Here is a 21,921-nt window from a genome sequence, read left to right on the forward strand (position 1 = left end):
AAAAGTGTTGGATGGGCCACATACCAATGTACTTTTCAGGCACAGAGATCAAAGTGTAGCAAGGAGTTGGGTGGCTCATATTTCAAGTTGCTGTCTTGTTTGGCCACCTTTCACCAGTATAGAGATTAATTTGACACAAGCAGTACTGGGATGGGATCCTCCAACTACTGACAGGCTCTAAAGTCAAAATTTCAGTGATGGATTAATCTTTTGAGACAATTATGCACAAGTACACTATGCCCACCTTGTGACAAACTTCCTCCAGACAGCAGGAACCAAGTAAATGAAAATGCCCAAGAGTATCTGCTGACATGAACCTGACTGGCACTGAATGACCTCTTGAGGGGTTTTGTTGAATAAGATGTTCCTCAAACTCTTTTTCACTTGTCACATTGAAGCTGGCTAATTTCACCCCTGATTACTTGGATTTCAGGAAGTTGACACTGTTTTTACAAATTTGTTGATCATAGCACAGTAAAATATAACTACAATCTAATATTAATTACAGAGTATTCCACACTTTGAGTCTAACATTCAGCAACCAGAGTGGCACAGTTATTCACTGCAAACAAATCTTCCATGTCATAGGATTTGTTCAGGTTGTTATGGGCGAACAAGTGTTAAGATTCCTGCCTTGCCTGACATTCATAACACTCATCATCACTGATACCCCTCTTTTTCCAAATAGTCTTGCACCTTGTCAGCACTTGTTCTCAACCTGCTGAGGGTTTTCAGGTCCTGTATTGGAGATGGCAGCCTGTAGTATATTCTTTCACTGTCCATAATCCTCCAGGAGATTTTGTTCTCTACATCACAGTTCAGTAGGCTTCTGCTGAACTTGAAATTGGAGTAGTTGTAAGTAGGAAATGTTTTCTAGATTTCAGTCATATTGGATAGGTGTAAGCTATCAACAATGGATGCCTTGGTTCTCTTTCTTGGTTCTTTTTTTCATTCTCTATTGTTACCTGTCTGCTTACATCTGGAGGTGCTACTTCCACAAGTGGGAAGATCTGGTCGACTGTGATTGGTCTCTAGACACCCTGTGACAATGGCCTCTCACATTAAGAGCTACATTATCTTGGTTAGCAGGTGCAGAGTTCTTCCAGACTAGTGCAGTGAAGTCCATAGTAGTGAAAAACAGCAAGTACGAATGTGCAGAAGATGCTGGGCTGTGCTCCCAATGTGCTTTTTGTCATCTTGCAGATGAGGTTGTTCCTTGTGCATACCTTCTGTCTGGTGTCTATACATTGTTGTTGGTAGGCTAAGACACAATCAAACTTTAAGTATTGGGTACATTCTGTTACATGAGCTCATAATGGATTTTGAGACCCAACTAAAGCCTCATGTTGCTACTGCATGGAAAGAGCAAAATATTCTTGAAAGTATCTTCTTTACATCTAATCTGTATTTGTGTGTAGTTTTCACTTTAGGAGATGCTTGACGAGGAGGTTAACTTCCCTCCTCTCTCCAATGGCCCAGTCAAACCTGTGTGTGTGTGTGTGTGTGTGTGTGTGTGTGTGTGTGTGTGTGTGTGTGTGTGTGTGTGTAAATTGCGGTGGGAGTGTGTGTGTGTGTGTGTGTGTGTGTGTGTGTAAATTGCGGTGGGAGGGGGTGGGTGGGTTGGATACCATTGAGTCCTTGGAAGCACCTAGGCATAAAAATAAAACAGCTCTCCAATCCTATAACTACAGTGCAACGCTAGTCCCAGATAAGTTGCCCCCCCACCCCCACCCCCCACCCCAACAGCATGTTTCAACTTTGCGATTTACATATTATAAACAGGTATCGCATCATAAAGCTGATGATCAAGAGAGACCTTTACCTTCGACAGCATAAAGAATTGGGAGTGCAATTTTCCCGCATTTCCATGGTTTGTTGTACAAGCAGAAAAGTCAGGTGTACTAGATCATTTGAATGAAAATTAGAGCTACTATATGTAGTGATGATGATCATAGTTGTTGCACTAAGACTTTACATGTTCAAAAACAGTCTTCGCAACTACTAAAAACTGCATGTTTGTTCTACCATATGTTTCATTTTGCATATTTAAAATATCAGTGGCCTGAGATTACATTTAATGGTTTTTCTTATAGATCTAAAAGCAATTCATTTTAAAGCTACTGCAGTCTGATTTGTTTTCCCCAATATCCAAAAGTATCAGCTTGTGTCCAATGCAATGATACATGGCTAATGTGCATGTAGGTGTGATAAAAAATTGGATGAAAAAACCACACCTTAATAACCGAAACAAAACACTGTTTTTAGATCAAGAATGAAAAGGTTTAAATGTGACTGATCAGAAAAAAACTGTTTTAAAATACACACACACACGCACAATTTTCTGCATTGTGCAAACCATCAATAATTTCTTTTGGATAGAGAAAGAATGTCTTACCATTTTGTTTCTGATGAAATGATGGCAAAAGAAAGATAGGTAGATTAGAATATGTAATTATTTTTCATTACTGCCTTTTCAATGAAATCATTCCAACATTAATCTAAAATGATTTGGAGAAACCTAAGTCACAACTGGCAATGTGGTTTGAATCACGTTTCTGCTGAATTGGGAGTGTGTCACCTTATTCAGCAATAGCTTTTGAGTATTTTCTGTAGTTTTTGCAAAGCAAATTGAAAACAAAATACAATGCTTCTTCGTTTTCAGGAAGGAAATGGGACTACATACCTTCAAATGTTTCATAACATTCTCAAAGTTAGGTTCTCTGAAAGTTGTATATCTATTTCATATTTCTATAGGGGCCAATACTGTGGGATGAACAGTAGACATACATTTTGTATTTCTTTCGAGTGTCTGATTAAAAACCTGCATTGCAATGTGTAGTTCCCTATTTAAGAGTCAAAGAACCTGACTTCCAATAAAATTGCAGTGTCATCCTTTATTAAATTCCTGTTGGATTCTTCTGAACGTGCCTGTTACAGTCAATTCCATTGCAAAGTGTGTAAACAGAAAAAAATTAATTAGTATGCCTACAAGTCGCATCTGTATGAAATAAGAATCAAGCCCTTTCCTGCTGGTGTGGAAGACCCACCTTGTATGAGGTGGAAGGGACTGATTTCTCTCCTCCCCCACTCTCTTGAGGTTATCTTTCAGCCAAATTCCTTGCCCAGTGCATCACCCACAGATGAAAGTGCAATGCCATCTGTATTCTATTATTATGGTTATGAATGTTACTTCTTCAGACCAGCAAGGCTTTCATTCCTCACTTTACTATTTCATTATTTTTTGCACCATTTTCATTAATGCTGTAAGTCGGTGATGGATGGTAGTTAGTTCATGTAATTGTGCTGGTTTGATGGAAGGGTTGGAGAAGTTGTTACCTGATACGGGATGGAGCTGTGTGAAAAGTGTGTGTGTGTGTTCCGCAAAATACAAAGTAAAATGTAGTGAGATGCTCAGCATTTCAGTGGCACACAAAACTATGCAAAGCCAAGTGAATTACGTGGCAAGACAAACGCAGACACGCACCTTCTAGCAGGGGCCATTTTAATGTGGTACTACCCTCAGATCATGTGACATCTACAATAACATCTTGTTTTTCAACCAACTGTTCATATCCTAAAAATTTTGTCATAAAATTTCAAAACATGTAAACACAAATGTGTGTTCTTTACTAGGCATTTTCCACATTCCAGTTATCAAATCACATGCAGAATAGGCAGCAATATGTAGTGGAGCACACCGTTCAGCACAAACTGTTGACATGGGGCACCACAGGACACTAGACCTGTATGTTCCCATGTGGATCCAACAATATCATCAATTATGACAGCAGTGGAGACGGGGCAATCGAGAGAGGACTGTGGAGCCTGGTTTGATGAACAGTTTGCTGCAACAAGTCATTGGTGTGCCCAGACGTACTTGCCCATGCGAATGGTTGCTCAAAGCATGCACCACTCCACAGTCGTAGGTGGTGGGGATAATATGTCAAGGGGTACATACATTTGGGCTTCGAACCTTTGGTAGTACCTGAAGGCATCGTGGCAGCTGTGGACTACATGAACAATATTCTGAACCACGTGCATCCCCCCCATGGTTGATGTCTTCCCCAGCAGGTATGGTATATTCCAGCAGGTTAACTGTTCATGTCACAAGCCAGAACTGTGCTAAAGTGGTATGACAAACATGGCAGTAAACTCTCGCTGAGGTTTAAGTCAACAAATTCACTTGACCAGAACCTAATGGAACACATCAGTCACGCTACTGAATGCTAACTTTGCACCCACAAACAACCAGCCTGTAATTTACAGGAATTAGATGACCTGTGCATAGCCATCTGGTGGCGTGTACTTCCAGAAATGTACCAAGGAACTGTTGACTCCATACCATATAGAATTCCTATTGTATTGCATTCCAAAGACATACCCACATGCTATTCAGCAGGATGTCATAATTTTATGGCTCACCAATGCACATGGCCTGTTGTACATTCCAGCTCACAAAACTCGTCCTACATTACATTACAAGTCAATGAAGGGCAATTACTTGCCAATTAAAGTCAATAAATTCATTTTGCAGCATATGTAATACAGAAAGTTTTGCAACCATACATTTAGAAATGAACCCTTTCCTGCTAGTGACTTATGCCGGTGCATAGTCAACGTGCCTCCAGCAGTACTAAGGGTGTGTGTGTGTGTGGGTGTGGGTGTGTGTGTGTGTGTGTGTGTGTGTGTGTGTGTGTGTGAGAGAGAGAGAGAGAGAGAGAGAAATTATATATATAATCATTTTCTTTGGGCCTTTGTCCCACTTCAATGCAGAGTCGGCCTAGTTACTATGGACTTGGCGATGTTAGTGTCAGAGGGTGGCTGGATGCCGTAGTTTGTAGAATTACTTGTGACACTGATGGCAGAAGTGGTAGTTTGTCAGTGTCATTGCATGCCTTGCATTGGTTCATTGTATTTGCAAATGTACAAATACATGCTGTCTGATGAGGAAATAAAACATATTTTCATCAGAATTGGAAATGAAAGTGACCTTTCTTTTTCTGAAATTGAGGACACTGTGTCTCTTCACCTTCATCCTTTAACATCTCGGGAGCCATGATGCAATTTTTCTCATTGCATACTTTTTCCTTTGAAAAGTATGGTTGGTTTGGGGATGAAAGGGACCAGACTGCGACGGTCATCGGTCCCTGAAAAGTATGACGGACAGTAGTATTGAGGATAGCGTGCCCCCAGTGAAGAAGAAAAGTTTATGGGGAAATTTCAGTGATACAGGAAGGAGCTGAATTCCAGGCTTCATGATTTTGACACAGTATGTTAAGTGTGACTCTCATACGCGCGGTAAACCCTAGTGCACTAAAAGTTTATCAAGCACTGTTCAGAGGAACTGGTCTCAATTATTGTGGAAGACACTAATTGCTACTACATTGTTTAGAGTACAACTCATTACGAGAAAACCTGTTTGAAGGCCTGGAATGATACATGCAGAAATGTATTTTTTCCTAGCCATAACTCTTCTCATGGCAATAACTAAAAAACTAATATTCTGAATATTGGTCAAATGATCCTCAAAACTCCAATTACTGGTGAAATAATGCCTTGTGACATATTTATTGTTACTTCAAATGCTGCATTTTTACACTAACATTGTCTGCTGAAGATGCTACGCTCTTCAAAATAATATCATTGTTTCACACTTGGAAGGTTCAGAAACGTGGTCACTCCATTCCAAGGAGTTTGCATTGATCCTACTGTTCAAGGGACCCTTGGCATTCAAGCTGTTCATTCCATCTAAAAGACACTTTGGTATAAAAATATTTATTCTGTGATTTTTATACAGGATTGATACTTAACTTTTTAGTTTGTACTGGTGAAAAGTGTGACATAGTAGACAGTGAACACTATTTAGGAGTTGCTGGCAATATAGTGACAACTGTTTTGCAACCTTATTTGGGACAAGGCGCATGCTGTATGTGGACAACTGGTACATTAATGAATACGTCTTCCATGAAAGAGGAATAAATGCAGCAGGTACAGTTCGCAAGAAGAGGAAAGTTTCAACAAAAGTTGAAGTCGAATTGCAAAAACAGGTGATGGAATTTAGGCCAACACACACACTACGGCTTTGAAGCACCATGACAAAAAAGATGTGTGTATGTGTTCGCAACATGACATACAGCTGAAATGAAATTAGCTGGGAAAACAGACCACCAAGTTCACTGAAACATTTAAACCAAAATGTGGGTTGATTACGAATCTACAGTTGCAGTGGACAAAAGCGACATGCTACTTAGACTAAAGGAATGTGATTGCAAAATGTTAAAATAGCCCAAAACACATGTTTCTCACTCCTTAGATGTGCATACTAAATTCCCATGTTTTTTAAAATGTTCATAGAGAAAATAATACTTCAACTGCTGAATTTTATCTCAGCCTCATTTGTGAAATGGTAGAGACATAACAACAATAAAAGAAAGCATCAGGAGGCCATCAATCAGATGAAGATTAGCCACTGCTGTTTGAAAAAGGCACTTTCCAAGCACTGGTGGATCATCAGTAAAACAGGATTGACCTGTAAGTAGATGCATCGTATGCAGCAAGAACACAATATGAAAGGAATCATGTTATTGCTGTAAACAATATGACACTGGACTGCTTGTTGTGCCTTATTTCAAAACATATCACACAAAACTTTCTGATGTGTATTTTTTTGTAATGTTACCTAGAGTTAGAAACTTCAATAATAAAGAGTATTCAAAGCACAATTTAGTTTAAGAATTTGTTGTTGAGAATAAATGTAGAAAAGCCTGCAATGATAATGGTTCTACACAGCAGGCACTGCAGAGTTGAGTGCCATGTCATGTCCAGCACGATGAGCACTGCTGCCTAGAACAGCCTGACCACACACAGACACACACACACTTTTGTGGCACACTCAGCAATGAAAAGTTTAAGTGAGCAAAACTTCATTGTGCAAATGACAGTTGCACGGTAATGGTGTATTATGTATATCACCACAAGGAACAGTGTTTCAGCAACAGCAATAAATTAAGCACATCAGTGAAAAGGTATAACATATATTGTAACTGTTGATATGACTTTACAAATGAATCAACTTATTTACATGAACATATCATCATATCCTGGAGGAGGTAAGTGATCGTGATCTGGCATGCCGAATCCGCCTCTGCTTGGACCGCCTCGGCCTCCTCGGCGGCCCAACCCAGGAGGACCAAAGGGATCAAACCTTGCTCCAGGTGGCACAGCACCTCTGTAAATATATGGAAGATGGAATATCATTAGTTTCTCCATGTGCTGATTCTGAATCAGTTTGTACAATTAATGAAAAACTGCTCCAGTTGCTGGATAGAACTTCATTTAGTCACCTATCAGTTTCAACCTTTATATTAGGCCATTTCCAGTGGTTCTGAAAAGTTTCATGAATGTGGTAGATACATACACACTGTATATAATAGAAAATGATAAAATAAGGTTTACATAGGTATAAGTACATACAGAGTATAAAATTCATGTTATACTCTAGAGAAGAAACATTCAAATCATAAAATTACATGTCAGTTGGATTTAAAATGTCACTTGTCCAATGACATTGTGAGCCATATGAGTGTCTTGAGACACTATAATTTATTACATTACAAGTATTCTTTAGGTCTAAGATGATTCATCTTTTGACATATTTGGAAATTCAAATTTGTATGTTTTACAAATAAAAGGCTAAAGACAGTTTCTTATACCTAACAAAAGTTTGAAATAGTTGTAGTCGATGGGGCAATTCAAGTCACGTCTACACTTATCTCCTCTAATGCAAAATTTGAAACACGGGAAAAGGAAGAGACTGTTATGGTAGCTTGGGCACATTGTGGACTGCTTACATAGCAAGATCACAAACATCTAGGTACAGCTGTACAGTTGCGCAGTAACTTTAAGAAAGTCATCAATAATGGGCGAGCAGACGTCCACAAAACTGATGATTTTACATGTGCATTCCTCACTGAGCATCTATTCATATGGGTGTAGATTTCTGTTTCTTCATCTATGTTCATAGAGTACCACTTCTTCATTGTATTAAGAAATATGAGGTTATTTTCATAGTAACTAAGTAATACGTAAAACTGATCCAAATAACACAAATATCACTTTATTCATAAACCCCTGAACAATAATGGAAATAAGCCTCTCATGAATCCACACATAACAAGACACAGAACAACTGATGTGACTGGTGCAATTGGATCAACATAAAGAGAGTCATTCAGTGCTGTTCTGCGCATATAAAAGCATGAGTCATTGACAGTGACAGATGGCACAACAGAGACAATGCCATGGACATACTTCCCACAGGTGGCCTCCAGCAGCTTGCCCGTGCTGATACAGTTGGCAACCAATTCGTGAACACATGTACAGTGAGACCACACTTGGTGCATTCACACTTTGGCATGCAAGCAGCACGATACAGCACACCCTCCCTCATATGAAGTGGGCAGCCAGGCAACGGAGGTGATGCCAGCAGCCCAAAGAGAGAGACATCGATCAGATCCGGAGCATTGGCAGCCGGTGCCAATGGAGTGGAGGGACGATGTATCAGCCGGGCACCGGAGCACTGGGTGCTGGGCCCGTGCGGCACCCTGTGACAGCACTGGAGAGGATGGTGTCATCACCATCCCTCCATCGTCAACAGGCGTGTCCCAGCACAGAGAACAGGGGGCTGGAGCCATCAGCAATTATGGCTGAGGCAATGACGGCAGGTGCAGGTGGCCCAATTTGAACAGCAGACTGCGGCAATGGACCCGAAACCAGAGACAGAATGCCTGGCGCCGGGAAGCTGGAATCTCACGGTGCCACATGTGGAGGAGGTAGGTGACGAGGAGCTTGAAGCAGGCTGCGGGAGGGCAGACTGTGATGACGGAGGCCAAACCCATGAACTGATAGCTTCCAGTGGTGAGCGGGGGCACAACTGATCAAAGTGGCATGTCAAAAGCCCGTCGGCTGTAGGGGTGTCGCAAATACAACAGTGGGTGATCAAACCCTCATGCTCACACCAGTGATCCCAGTGTGGTGAAGAAAATGGAGAAGGGCATCGCCTGGAGAACAATCTACAACAAACTTTTTCATTTGGGACTTGAAAATACACACTAGTCGTCCTGCCTCACCATTTGATCGAGTGTGGAATGGTGACACAATAACATGACGCATGCAGTGGTGGGAACAAAATAACTGATAGGTGGAAAAAACGAACTGGGGTCCATTAACGAAAGCTAAAATACAAGGCAACCCTTCAACAGAAAAATCCCTCAAAAGCATATGAATTCTGGCCTCAGCTGACATTGATGCATACTGGAGAATGTAAGGAAACTGGAAAAATGCTTGCACAATCGAGAATCAACAGAAATTAAAGAAGGGACCTGCAAAGTCTACATGACTTCATTCCCATGGCTGGAGGGCAGTGAACCAAGGGAACAGGGACACCCTGGGAGCTGCCTTTTGGGCACACTGCTCACAAGCCATGACAAAATGGATGATTTTGCCATCAATTCCTGGCCGGAAAAGTTATCTCCTAGCTAACAGTTTAGTGCACACAACTCCCCAATGGTCCTGGTAGAGAAGGTGTAGAACATCGTGCTTTAAGGCAGTGGGTGACTACTCTGGGAGAGAGGTCTCCCGTGGACATTAGCAAAACACCATCAAAAACGGAGAGGCAATACAATAAGGAAAAATAGTTGCACAGGGGGTCTGAAGCCCAACCTTGCAGTTTATCTGACTGAACCATCTGGCAGAGAACTGGGCCTGTGGATACGGCAGCTGCTATGGCTATGTGTGAACTCCTAATTGGAAAAACCTTAACCACAGCCTGCGTTTCAATAGCAAGATGGAAGCAAAGCAATTCTTCATGATCAAAGTCGCAATAAGGATCCACAAGGAGGTTAGACAATGCATCTGCATTGGGATGTTTAGCCATAGGTCAAAAATGAATTTTTTAATTGTGCAAGACAAGAACAGCACCCAGCTGTCTTTGTCACGCAAGGAAGTGTGAGAGTTAATCAAGGAAACCGTGGGTTTATTGTCAGTAATACGGGTGAAACATGGAAAAAAAAAAACACCATGAAATTTCCAGGGAACATAGACTGCAGCAAGAGCCTTTTTTCCCCTTAAGAGGGTGACACTGCTGGGCCAGAGTGAGAGATTTAGAGGCATAAGCAACAGTTCGTTCAGAGTCATTGGCGTATTGGTGCACTAGGGCTACATCGAGGCCATACTATAAGGCATCAGTTACCAGGACTGTATTTTGGTCCAGAGAGAACATAGTTAAATAAGGAGTCGAGAGAAGTTTGGATTTAAACATTTGAGAAGCACATTCACCGTCCAGGCTTCAGCAATAAGATACGTTCTTGTGTAACAAGGAACAAAACAGATGGCCAATGTGGCTGTCCCAGCAGGAATTTATGTTAGTAGGCTATCTTCCCTATGAAGGCCTGAAGCTCCTTCATGGATGAGGGGAGAGGCATAGACGTAACAGCGGAGATGTGATCTTGCAGGTGGTGAACCCCCATCTCGCAAGACCTCGAACCTCAAGTTAACAACAGAGGGTTGAAAACACAGATTTTGTGAGGTTACACCATAAGCCTGTGGACTCTATGGCAGCAATATCATCCAGATAATTAATGCAACCCAGGACGGGCATAGTCAACAGCTCTAAAAATCATTGGAAAATAGTATGGGCACTAGCCACACCAAAAGGAAGGCACCAAAAAGAGTATTCAAAACCAGAACTTGCCTAGACTCTTTGTCCGCAAGCACCTGCAGATATGCTTCTGACGAATCAATTTTAGAAAAGTACTGGCCACCCAAAATTTTTGCCAACAGTTCCTCCTTGTGTGGAAGAGGATACGTATCCACAATTGACTGTGCATTGACAGCTGTACTGAAGTCACCATAGAGGCAAAGTCTCCCCAATGGCTTCTGAACTACAACCAGTGGAGGGGACCATTCACTAGCCATAACAGGTTTCACCAACCCTAGTGGTTGAAGTCTGTCCAATTCTGCTTTCACTTGATCTTTCAGGGTGACAGGAATAGGGTGTGCACAACAAAAACTAGGCCGAGCCGTGGGTTTCGAAGAAATATGAACAGAAAAATTCATAGCACATCCTATACCTTCCAAAAACAAGTCCAAAAACTCTTCACACAGTGTTTCCAATTCAGAATATGGTACCTGATTGGAGAAAGGTGGACTAAATAGGTGATAGAAAATCCAAATATCTGAAATGTGTCCATCCTGAACCAATTCTAAACGCTGGCATCAGCAGCCACCAAAGATGTAAAGGAACAAACCACTGACTTTTAAGAGGCAGATGCTCTAAATTGTCCCAATAGCACAATGTTCTGTTTGTTATAGCTGCCTAGATTCCGTGTGACAGGTGTGATTGGCGGTGAACCTAAACTCACGTAGGTTTGAGAATTCAATAATGTCACTGCAGCACCTGTGTCAACCTGTAGCTGGAGCAATTGATGAAAAACACTTTAACTCAATAAACAGCTTGGGAGAGGTCACAAGAATTGGAGTAACACAGTTTATGTCAATGTGCATATCCTGAGTAACCTTCGGCGATTGACACACAGAGATGTGGTCTTTCTTCTGGCAACTATTACAAGTAGCCCAGAAGGCAGGGCACACCATACATTTGTGCTGGATAAAAAACAGAAAGGACACGACAGAAACAGAATGCTGATGCAGGTGCTGTGGCGGTTGTGCCTGCTGGGGCTGGCCTTTGTCTGCTCGGCACTGGTCCTGCCTGTTTACAGCTACCACTGCCATTTCCTCATGCAAGCTATCTGTCGTCCGAGTGGGCACATATTGTGACACTACTACCACATCACCCAACACTTCAATTTGGTCACCCGCTGCCCAAGAAACTTCAACAAATACTTCTGCAACTGGGAGGTTTTCATAAAGTAAAGCCTTCTGGTGCACTCTCTTGTTCGAAGCTAAACAGAATTGTGTCGCACAACATAGAGTCTGGATACGAGTCATTATGGGGTTCAGCAAGCTAAGGCCATGAAGTTCTGCTGCTCCAGCCCAGTATGCCCAGTTGGTTTCTTGAGGCATTGATAGAATTCGACTTGTGCCTCTATGACACGCCTTCATTTGCAATGGTAGTTGGACAATGTGATCAAAAGTAAGAGCTGCTGGTTCTTGTAAAGGGGCATGCTAACAGTAATTGATATGTTTTAGGTGTTTAGTTGGATACACAAGAGGAGGGCTTTTCAGAAATTTGAGTCTGTCACATCAAAAGCCATAAAATGCTGTCAGAGTCTTTTTTTTGTAGGCTTCCCAATCCTCAGTTGAATTATCATACAGAGGAAAAGTGGGTGGATGTACTGGCGGAACGGTACCCTGTCTGTCAACGGAAGCCAACAAAGTGGTCACTGCCGAAGTACGCTGTTCAGTCACGGCTGGCAGCACGGCATTCATAATGACTAACTTGATGAAATAACAATTGAAAACTGCACACATGGAAACCATTCACTCATTGCCAATCATGCAGCAAAAACAAATACGGCTTTATTCATAAACCTCTGAACAGTAACAAAAATAAGGCTCTCACGTAACAAGACACACTGATGTGAGCAGTACAACTGGATGTACGTAGAGGGAGTCAGTCAGCACTGCTCCATGCATTTATATGCGTATGTCGCCAGCAGACGGGGTGGCAGAGACTGCGCTGCACACTCATCTCCCATAGGCCGCCTCCAGTGGCCAGCCCATGCTGATACAGTTGATGATCAATTCGAGCACACATGCACAGCGACACCATACTTGGCACAAGCACGCTTACACTCATGTGCACTAGCAGCAAGACACAGGAATTTTCAGTACTGTACACCACGATATTGGTGGATTTATTTCCTACCCATTTTCTTCTTAATTGTGTGTGTTCTTCATTGTCTTTTAAAATTCCTTCCTGTCTGTCCAATGTAGCTAGCATTGCAATCAGAGAAGTAAATTTTATATAAGCCACTGTTTTAGTGTAAGTCTTATATCGTATTAATGTCATGTATGAAGAGAGATAACAGTGAATGTTCAGGTTTATATGAGATGTGTACATTATGTGTTATTTAAAAAAATGGTTACTCAGTCTGTATGACAGTTGGCCACAGAAAGTTAGTAATACAAATTGTCTTTTATGTAGCAGCTCTATTTGTGTCAATTTATTTATTTATAGAAAATAAATTTTGGAATACGTCAAAACATAAATCCTCTTAAATCCAAAAAATACTTATACTCTCTTGACATGCCCATGTTTCTCACATTGGGCATAAAACATTTAAATCCACCTGACTTGTACTTTTAACAGTATAGGAAGAGACAGACTGCTACTTACCATAAAGAAAACAGGCACAACTGAAAGCTTTATGTAAGTGTCTTTTAATCATGCCTGTCTGCAATTTAACATGTCTTCTTCATGGTAAGTAGCAACCTGTCTTTTCCTACATTGCTGATATTCCTACCTGGGGTTTTGATTGTTTGACTTGTACTTTTTTCATTTAGATGTTGCTTACCTACAGCATCCTATAAGTTCAATTCTCTACATGTTATTATATATATACCATCTGAAAAAGACCTGGTTCACAAGGTTTTAATCTTCTATTGTTTTCTGTGGACATTCCAAACATTCAAGAATGTAGTAAAAATGAACATTCAAAAAACTGTATAATGTTAGTACATCACACTAGAAAGTAATTTTGAATGCTCAAAAATACTCTCCATGCTCTTAACTCCACTGAAGTATTCAACAATGGTCTACTTTGAAATAAAGTATTCTGCCAAACACTTCTTTATAGCATACCTAGAACATTCTAAAACATCTGAGAACATTTTTAAAAAATCGAGGAACTTTTTAACATCTAGTGCACTCCAGAATATTTTAGCTCATTTAAAAACATTCAAAACTATTCATAAAAGCTTGACAACACAGATAAATCTCGCAGTTTTCCCCTCAAAATATACAGTGATCCAAAAGAGACGGAACATGTCCTGGTGACCAGCACAATGTGATAGTGACCACTTCAAACACTCATGTCTCCAGAAGCATAACAGCTATCAGTGCACAACCATTATGGTATTCAACAGGGGAACCAGCTTTTAAATACAGAAATTATAAGGTTCTACTAAATAATATAGATGGCAGTGAAGAAAGGTACACGAAAATCAAGTTCCACAAAAAACGTATTCAGTGCGAAAGAGTATCATGGTTTGACCTGGAAAATGTTACTACTGTGAAGTTAAAGCAAAAAACAGAAACGAAATCATCACAAGATCAAAATCTAGTGAAAAAACTGTGGCAAATGTAAATCAATATGTAAACATTGCAATGACTTTTGTCTCATTTTAACTACAAAAAACGGTGAAATCAGCGAACTTAAAAGGACTGTAGCCTATTGGAGAAACAGTTGCAACATCTTGGTTGTAAAACTCAACCTTAAAGAAAGATCGGCTACCAATGACATAAACAAAAGAAGAACAAGTGTGGAAACCAGCCAAAAACTTGGAAATATAAAAGTATGTGCAGCAAATAGCCATAATGACAAACATGATTCTGCAAACAATGTCACTCAGAAACATATGAGTCCAGATAATAATTACAAACAACTACAACCATGCACTGTAAATTTTTCGTACACGACACATCGTAAACAAAGTAATGTGATTTTAAAAAAAAAAAAAAAAAATCAGTCGACTGACCTCAAGTGTGCAAAAAAGAACAAAAAGTCTTAATTTGTGCCAATAATCATGGATGTCAGATGGCAGAAAAGGTGGCAGATACAAAAACTATTTTGCCAAACCAGGAGCAGGCATTGCAGAAAGGACAAAAACAGTGTAGAGATCATGTGAAAGCCTTGACTCAAAGATTGTCATAATTTGTGCAGGTGCAAATGATATTGCCAGAGATAAAGGCAGTGAACTCATCACTGTTCTTGAAGGTGTTCTACCCAAATTAGGCAACACAAATGTAGCTGTTGTAAATCAACTACACAGGTATGACCTACCTCCTTGGTCATGTGTAAATAAATTAATAGGAAGAGTAAACAAAGGGATAGATGAAGTATGCATAAAATTTCTGTATGTGAACTTAATAAATGTAAGCATGTTAGACAGCCATGGCCTTCATTTAAATCACAGTGGGAAACAATTTTTGGTTCAAGAAATCGGTAGTTTAGCAATTTTGAGTCATAACAGGCAGTCCAAAGTACCTTAGACAAACGGGTCATAAAGAAATATGTGATGGCTTATAAAAAGGGCAAAAGACTTTTTTTTATGGAAGTAGACTGTATCACAAAAAAAATGTGATGCAGAATTAAATTGCAAATACACACTGAACATTGCACACCAGAATGTGCAGTCATTAACAAACAAAGTTGATGAAATAAGTATACTCTTCAATAGTGAATGGAAGGATGTTTCAGTTTTATACTTTTGTGAGCATCAGTTATAAAATGAGTATTTTCTATCCTTAAAAATATTGCATTTAACCTTGCAAACTGCTTTTGTAGAATGGAATCAAAACATGGGGGAACTTGCATATATGTAAAAGATAATGTAGATTATAAGAATATAGCCTCTGTTTGCAAACTAGGGTGTGAAAGAGATTTTCAAATCTCAGCTGTTGAGTTAATGTCTGAAAATAACTATTATTTTATGTGTGTATAGATCTCCTGTTAGCAACATAAGTGTTTTTCTTTTTTTTTTTTTTTTTCAAAAAAGTTGCTTTAGGCAAACTCAAGACAACTGGGAAAACAATGGTACTGTGTGGAGATTTTAATACTGGCTTTCTGAGTCATGGCCTTCACAGGGAAAAGTTCTTGATTGATTGACTGATTAACTGAGAGAGCATGGGACCAAATGGCGAGGTCATCGGTCCCGCGATTCCAAAGGGGGTTACAAAGGAAAGAGCATGCTAAAAGTGAACAGTTTCAGTCAGAGGAGTCAAATTATAAAAGAATGAACATTAAACACACACAGTATACACATAAAAGATGAGACCAAACCTAAGAACTGGAAAAGGGGGGGGGAGGGGGGCGGTCATGGGGTCACAGACCATGAAGACTGCAAAAGGAGTCCCAATCACAACCAACCCACCCCTGCTCCAAGACTAAAGGAGAACCTTACATCTGGAAATAAAAACCACTTTCATGGAGGAAACTGAGGACCAGGTCTACCATCCCTGGATTGTACACTAATATTAAATTTAAGGAAGCAGGAAGACTATACTTAGCATGAAGGGTCGAAAGAAGGGGACATGCCACCAATATGCAAGATATCATCAGTCTGGCACCACAACCACACTGTGGGGTTAGGTCATTACATAGGAGGAAACAATGGGTGAGTCGGGTATGGCCAATGCGCAAACGATATAAAACAGTGGACTCCTTCCGAGAGGGGCAGAAAGAAGTGCCCCAAACTGCAGTAGACTCCTTGATTGTGCGGTGTTTATTACTATGAGCAGTAGTGCTCCATATGGCATTCCACTGTTGGGCAAAGAGAGATTTGGGGTAGATTCGCATATCCACGGCTGGAATCATGAGCGTTTCCCACATGACTCGGGACCTAGAAAAAGACGACTGAACAAGTGGCACGCTCAACGGCAGAGAGAAGGTCATGGATGGCAGTGACCAAGGGGTGACAAGATTAGCATCGATTGATAGCCTGAAGGCTGCTCATGGAGTCCGAACAAATTAAAACACTATGGAGAGAGGCCCGAGAAACAAAAAGGAGGGCCCTGTAAATGGCTAGAAGCTCTGCTTTAAATACACTACATGATCCTGGCAACAAATGGTGCTTGAAGCTGGTAGGAGATGTGAAAGCGTACCCCACCTTATCAGTAGTCTTAGAACCATACGTGTAAAGTATGGTGGCACCCTGTAACTCTGCAAGGATGGCACTTACAAGATGCCAGTAAACCACAGGAGCAACGAGACCTTAGGACCCTGGAAAAGAGTGGTCCTAATCCGGGGTCTAGGCACCATCCGAGAAGCGAGGGGGGGGGGGTTACGGGAGGGAAGACATTGGGCGCAGTCCAGTGAGTGCAGATGGAGATCCCGGCAGAGGGTAGTGAGACGCATGCCAACCGGCAATCCCACCCGTGGGCGGGTGTTAGGAGGGCGACATCCCTCACTGGCGAAGAGCACAGGGTATACACGATAGTCAGGGAACTGGCGAATGGTGACTGCGTAAGAAACAAGGAGTTGGTTCCATCGGATGTGTGTAGGGGGAATCCCTGCTTCTGTGAAGAGACTATCAACAAAACTACTGCAAAAGGCACCAATAGCCAGATGCACCCCACACTGATGGACTGGGTCAAGGAGTTTCAAAGTGGAAGGAGCTGCTGAGCCATAAACCTGACTACCATAATCGAGTCTGGACAAAACCAGAGCACAGTAAATATGGAGAAGAGTGGAACAGTCTGCAACTCAAGATGTGTGGGCCAGGAGGTGGAGAGTATTAAGCTTCCGAATGCATGTAGTCTTTAGGTGATGAATGTGGGGCAGCCATGTCAGCCTGTTATAAAAAATAAGGCCCAAGAAACGGGACTGTGTTACAACATCAAGGAGCTGGTTGCCCAAATAAAGTTCTGGATCAGGGTGTACTAGGGGTTGACAACAAAAATGCATAACACGCATTTTGGAGGAGGAAAACTGGAAGCCATGGGTGGTGGCCCACGTACAGGCCCGTCGGATGGCACCTCAGAGCTGGTGCTCAGCACACGCTATCAAGTGGGAGCTGCACCAGATGCAAAAATCGTCAATGTACAACGCTGGGGTAACCAGAGGCCCAACAGAGGTCACAAGCCCATTTATGGCAATGAGGAAGAGTGTGACACTTAGCACAGAACCATGTGGGATACCATTCTCCTGAATCTGAGGGGTGCTGAGTGAAGTGCCAACTCGAACCCGGAAGAGCCGCTGAGATAAAAACTCATGGATAAAAATTGGAAGGGGACCACGGAAGCCCCAGTCATGGAGGGTAAATAAGATGTGATGGCACCAAGCCATTTCATACGCCTTATGTAGGTCAAAGAACACTCCTACAAGGTGCCGGCGGTGAGTAAAAGCCTGTCAGACGGCTAATTCCAATTGGAGTAAATGGTCAGTTGGAGATCGCCCTACCCGGAAGCCACAGCGATATGGTGACAGAAGGCCCCGAGATTTGAGCACTCAACATAATATGGAGTTGACCATCCCTACAAGTAGTTTACAAAGCACATTTGTAAGGCTAATGGGGCAGTAGTTGTTGAGATACGTGAGATTTTACCAGGTTTAAGGATGGGTATAACTATACTGTCTCGCCATTGCGACGGAAAAGCACCCATGAGCCAGATGTGATTGAAGACCCTAAGGAGCTCTTGCCTCTGTGGAATGTCCAAGTGTTGAATCATCTGATTGTGAATGGAGTCTGGCCCTGTGGCTGTGTCTTGTGAAGAGCTAAGAGCCTGCACCAATTCCCATTCAGTGAAAGGAGTATAGTAGGGCTCAACGTGGTGCAGGATGAAATGGAGGGGAGTCTGTTCAACTCTACATTTCTACTGAAGAAAGGCAGGAGGATAGGAAGCGGATGACGATGCCATCACAAAATGTGTTACAAGGTGTTCTGCGAGGATCAATGGATCAGTGCACAGAGCTCCTTGGATGTTCAGACCATGGACAGTTGACTGTTGCTGGTGGCCCAGAATGCTATGGACCTTCGACCAAACCTGCGATAGGAGGCATATGTCCCCAGGGAGGAAACACAGCGCTCCCAGCATTCCTTTTTATTCTGATTAATAATGTAACAAGCCTTAGCACAAAGATGCTTAAAAGTGAGGAGGTTGGTCTGGGAGGGGTGTCGCTTAAATTGCTGCAGCGCCTGCCAGCGGTCCTGGACAGCGACTGCGACATCCTTGGTCCACCACGGTACTGGACGATGACGAGGTGTCCCTGTGGATTGGGGGACAGCAGTGCCAGCAGCACGAAGAAGAGCAGCAGAGATGCCTTGCACGACTATATCAATGGAATTCGAGAGGGAGGTGTCAACGCGGACAGCAGACATATATAAAGGCCAATTGGCCCTGCAGAATGCCCAACGTGGGGGCCTGTCTGCCTGGTGGCAGCAGGGGAACGATAGTGTCACTGGGAAGTGGTCACTGTCACAAAGGTAATCATGGGATGACCAATGTCAGGAAGCCATGAGGGCAAGGGTGGAGATCACAAGATCGATAGCAGAGAAGGTGCCATGAGCGGCACTGAAGTTGGTAGGGGAACCATCGTTGAGGAGACATAAACTGAAGTCCGTGATAAGTTGGTCGATGAGGATACCCCGAGCTGTTGATGTAACACTCCCCTACAGTGAATGGTGGGCACTGAAATCCCCAAGGAGGAGAAATGGGGGCGGGAGTTGCTGAAATAAGGTAGATAGTGCAACATAAGCAAGTGGCCAACCCGGGGGGGAGATAGACCTTGCAAATGGTGATTGCTGGAGTCATTTGCACTCTAACTGCTATCACTTCCAAGGTGGTACATAGGGTGATCCAGTCACTAAGGACATCGGAGTGAACCAAAATGAAGACCCCACCAGACGCTATCCCAGGGCCGACAGAACGCCCAATAACCACGTAAAGTGGGAGAATGGTCATCACAGAAATGCGTTTCTTGGAGAACAAGAGAGAACACAGAATAAGATGAGACAAGTCATTGCATTTCCGGTAGGTGACGAAAGTAGCCATTGCAGTTCCACTGGATGATTGTGCGGCGTGAGTACAAGGTAGGTATGAAGGAGCCGAGGAGGAGGTCAGGTCACTTCATCAGTAGTTATCACCGACAAGGATGGGGTGACATCCATAAATAAGATGTCACACTCAGGTTGCGAGAGGGGAGTTGGCACCTCCAGGGGCACCAGAGTCGCCTTTGCTTGGGATTTATGTTTCTTCTTCTTCTCTTTCTGAGGTGTAGGAGGACAGGACACAGGGGGAGTACAGGCATCTGCAAGAACAGGAACTGAAAGAGAGCAGGCGACCTTGGGGCCCACAGATGGTGCACCTCGTGGCCGAGTGGTGGTAACAGTCTTCTGGCCTGATAGATGCTGGGGAGAGGGTTCCTGGGAGGGAGCCCGATCAACGGCAGTTGCCAAAGAAGGGGGGCACTTCTTCGGCCGGAGCGGGGGGGCGACTCCCTGATGGGAGGTCGTGGGAACAGCAGGGGAGGTAGAGGGGAGAGTGAGGCGGGGCTGGGGTAAGGATGAGGGGGGGGGGGGGAGGAGGAGGAGGAGGAGGAGGAGGAGGAGGAGGAAAGGAAGTAACAGAGGCAAAAGTTGAAGACAGTGAGACACTGGGTGGAGTCTCTCATACATTTGGCGAGCCTTAGTGTAAGACAGGCAATCGAGGGACTTGTATTCATGTATCTTCTTTTTTCTCTTGTAAGTCGGGCAATCCGGTGAGAGGGGAGTGGCGGCCAGCACAATTAGCACACACAGGTGGTGGAACACAAGGGGTTCCCTCACGGACAAGGTGGCCACAGTCCCCACACAAAGGGTCCACCGTACAGGGGGAAGACATATGCTCAAAATGCAAGCACCGAAAGCACTGGATAGGTGGAGGGATGTACGGCTTCACGTCACATCTGTAGCACATAGCCTTGACCTTCTCTGGGAGGGTATCCCCCTCGAAAGACAGGATGAAGGCGCTAGTATCAGTGCGGTTGTCTTTGCGACCCTTCTGCACACGTCAAACAAAATGAACGCCATGCCGCTCCAGATTAGCCCGGAGTTCCTCATCAGTTTGCAGGGTGAAGTCCCTATGAAAAATGACTCCCTGGACTGTATTCAGAGATAGACACTGGGACGTTGCCAAGACGATCACAGGCACGAAGAGCTGCAGACTGGGTGGCAGAAGCAGTTTTGACCAACAGGGAGCCTGACCGCATCTTACTAATAATCTCCACTTCACCAAACTTGTCCTCAATATTTTCCACGAAAAACAATGGCTTTGTGGCAGTGAATGTGTCCCCATCCGTCCTAGTACAGACGAGGTGACGGGGAAAAGGTTTCAGCCCAAGATGGCGAGCCTGGCCCTTCTCCTATGGGGTAGCCAAGGAAGGGAAGGGAAGGGAAGGGAAGGCTGTTGGGGCATACAAGACAGTATTTAAAGATTCTTCCCCATTCAAAGAGATGGCCGTGTGAGAATAGTCAGATTTTTGCGGCTTGATACGCTTCATGCGCCAAGCATCCGCCCTGATACCACCCACTCCGACCATGGACTCTGCCTATGGACGCCACCCAGCCACAGCAAGTGCCGTCTGGCACGGACTAGCTACACGTGCTGGTGACCTAGCAGGGTGGAAGGGAGAAGGGAAGGGAGAGGAGAGAGGAATCCACACTATAGATGCTAGGGAGGGATCGCTATTGGCTGTCCCACGTACAGGCTTGCAAAACATTTAACTAAATTGTTGGCGCCTATAGTTGGTCACTGCCCACATCATATTAAGAATTCAAACATGTTTGTTGATATTATAAAACAGATGAAGATAGGCCCAAATGATATCATGGTCAGCCTTGATGTGGTTTCTCTGTTCACCAAAGTACCTGTGGATGACACATTACAACTGTTGGCTGCTCATTTTTCCTCAGAAATTTTGAAGTTGTTCCGGCATACCTTGACGACAACTTACTTTTTATACAGTGGAAATTATTGTGAAATGACAGGTGGAACAGCCATGGGTTCGCCACTATCACCAATAGCGAATTTTTTCATGTAGGATTTTGAAGAACGAGCGTTGAGCAGTGCTCACCTCCGCCCATCATGCTTCTACAGATACGTCGATGACGTTATTTTAATCTGGCCACATGGCAGTGACACGGTGTAGTAGTTCATCAAACATTTGAATGGTGTACGTCCAAACATAAAATTTACAATGGAGG

General features: G+C 43.0%; 1 protein-coding gene across 1 annotated transcript in view; it reads right to left on the reverse strand.

Moving 5' to 3' along the window:
- Positions 1-7,018: 7,018 nt before the first annotated feature.
- Positions 7,019-21,921, reverse strand: part of LOC126237470 (proteasome inhibitor PI31 subunit) — a 115,645-nt gene continuing 100,742 nt past the window's right edge. The window contains exon 5 of the mRNA XM_049947613.1: positions 7,019-7,228. Within this exon, the coding sequence (XP_049803570.1) occupies positions 7,078-7,228 (151 nt within the window). The 3' untranslated portion in view covers positions 7,019-7,077. The remainder of the gene's footprint in view (positions 7,229-21,921) is intronic.

Source organism: Schistocerca nitens, chromosome 2 (assembly GCF_023898315.1).
Source record: "Schistocerca nitens isolate TAMUIC-IGC-003100 chromosome 2, iqSchNite1.1, whole genome shotgun sequence".
Taxonomy (NCBI): Eukaryota; Metazoa; Arthropoda; class Insecta; order Orthoptera; family Acrididae; genus Schistocerca; species Schistocerca nitens.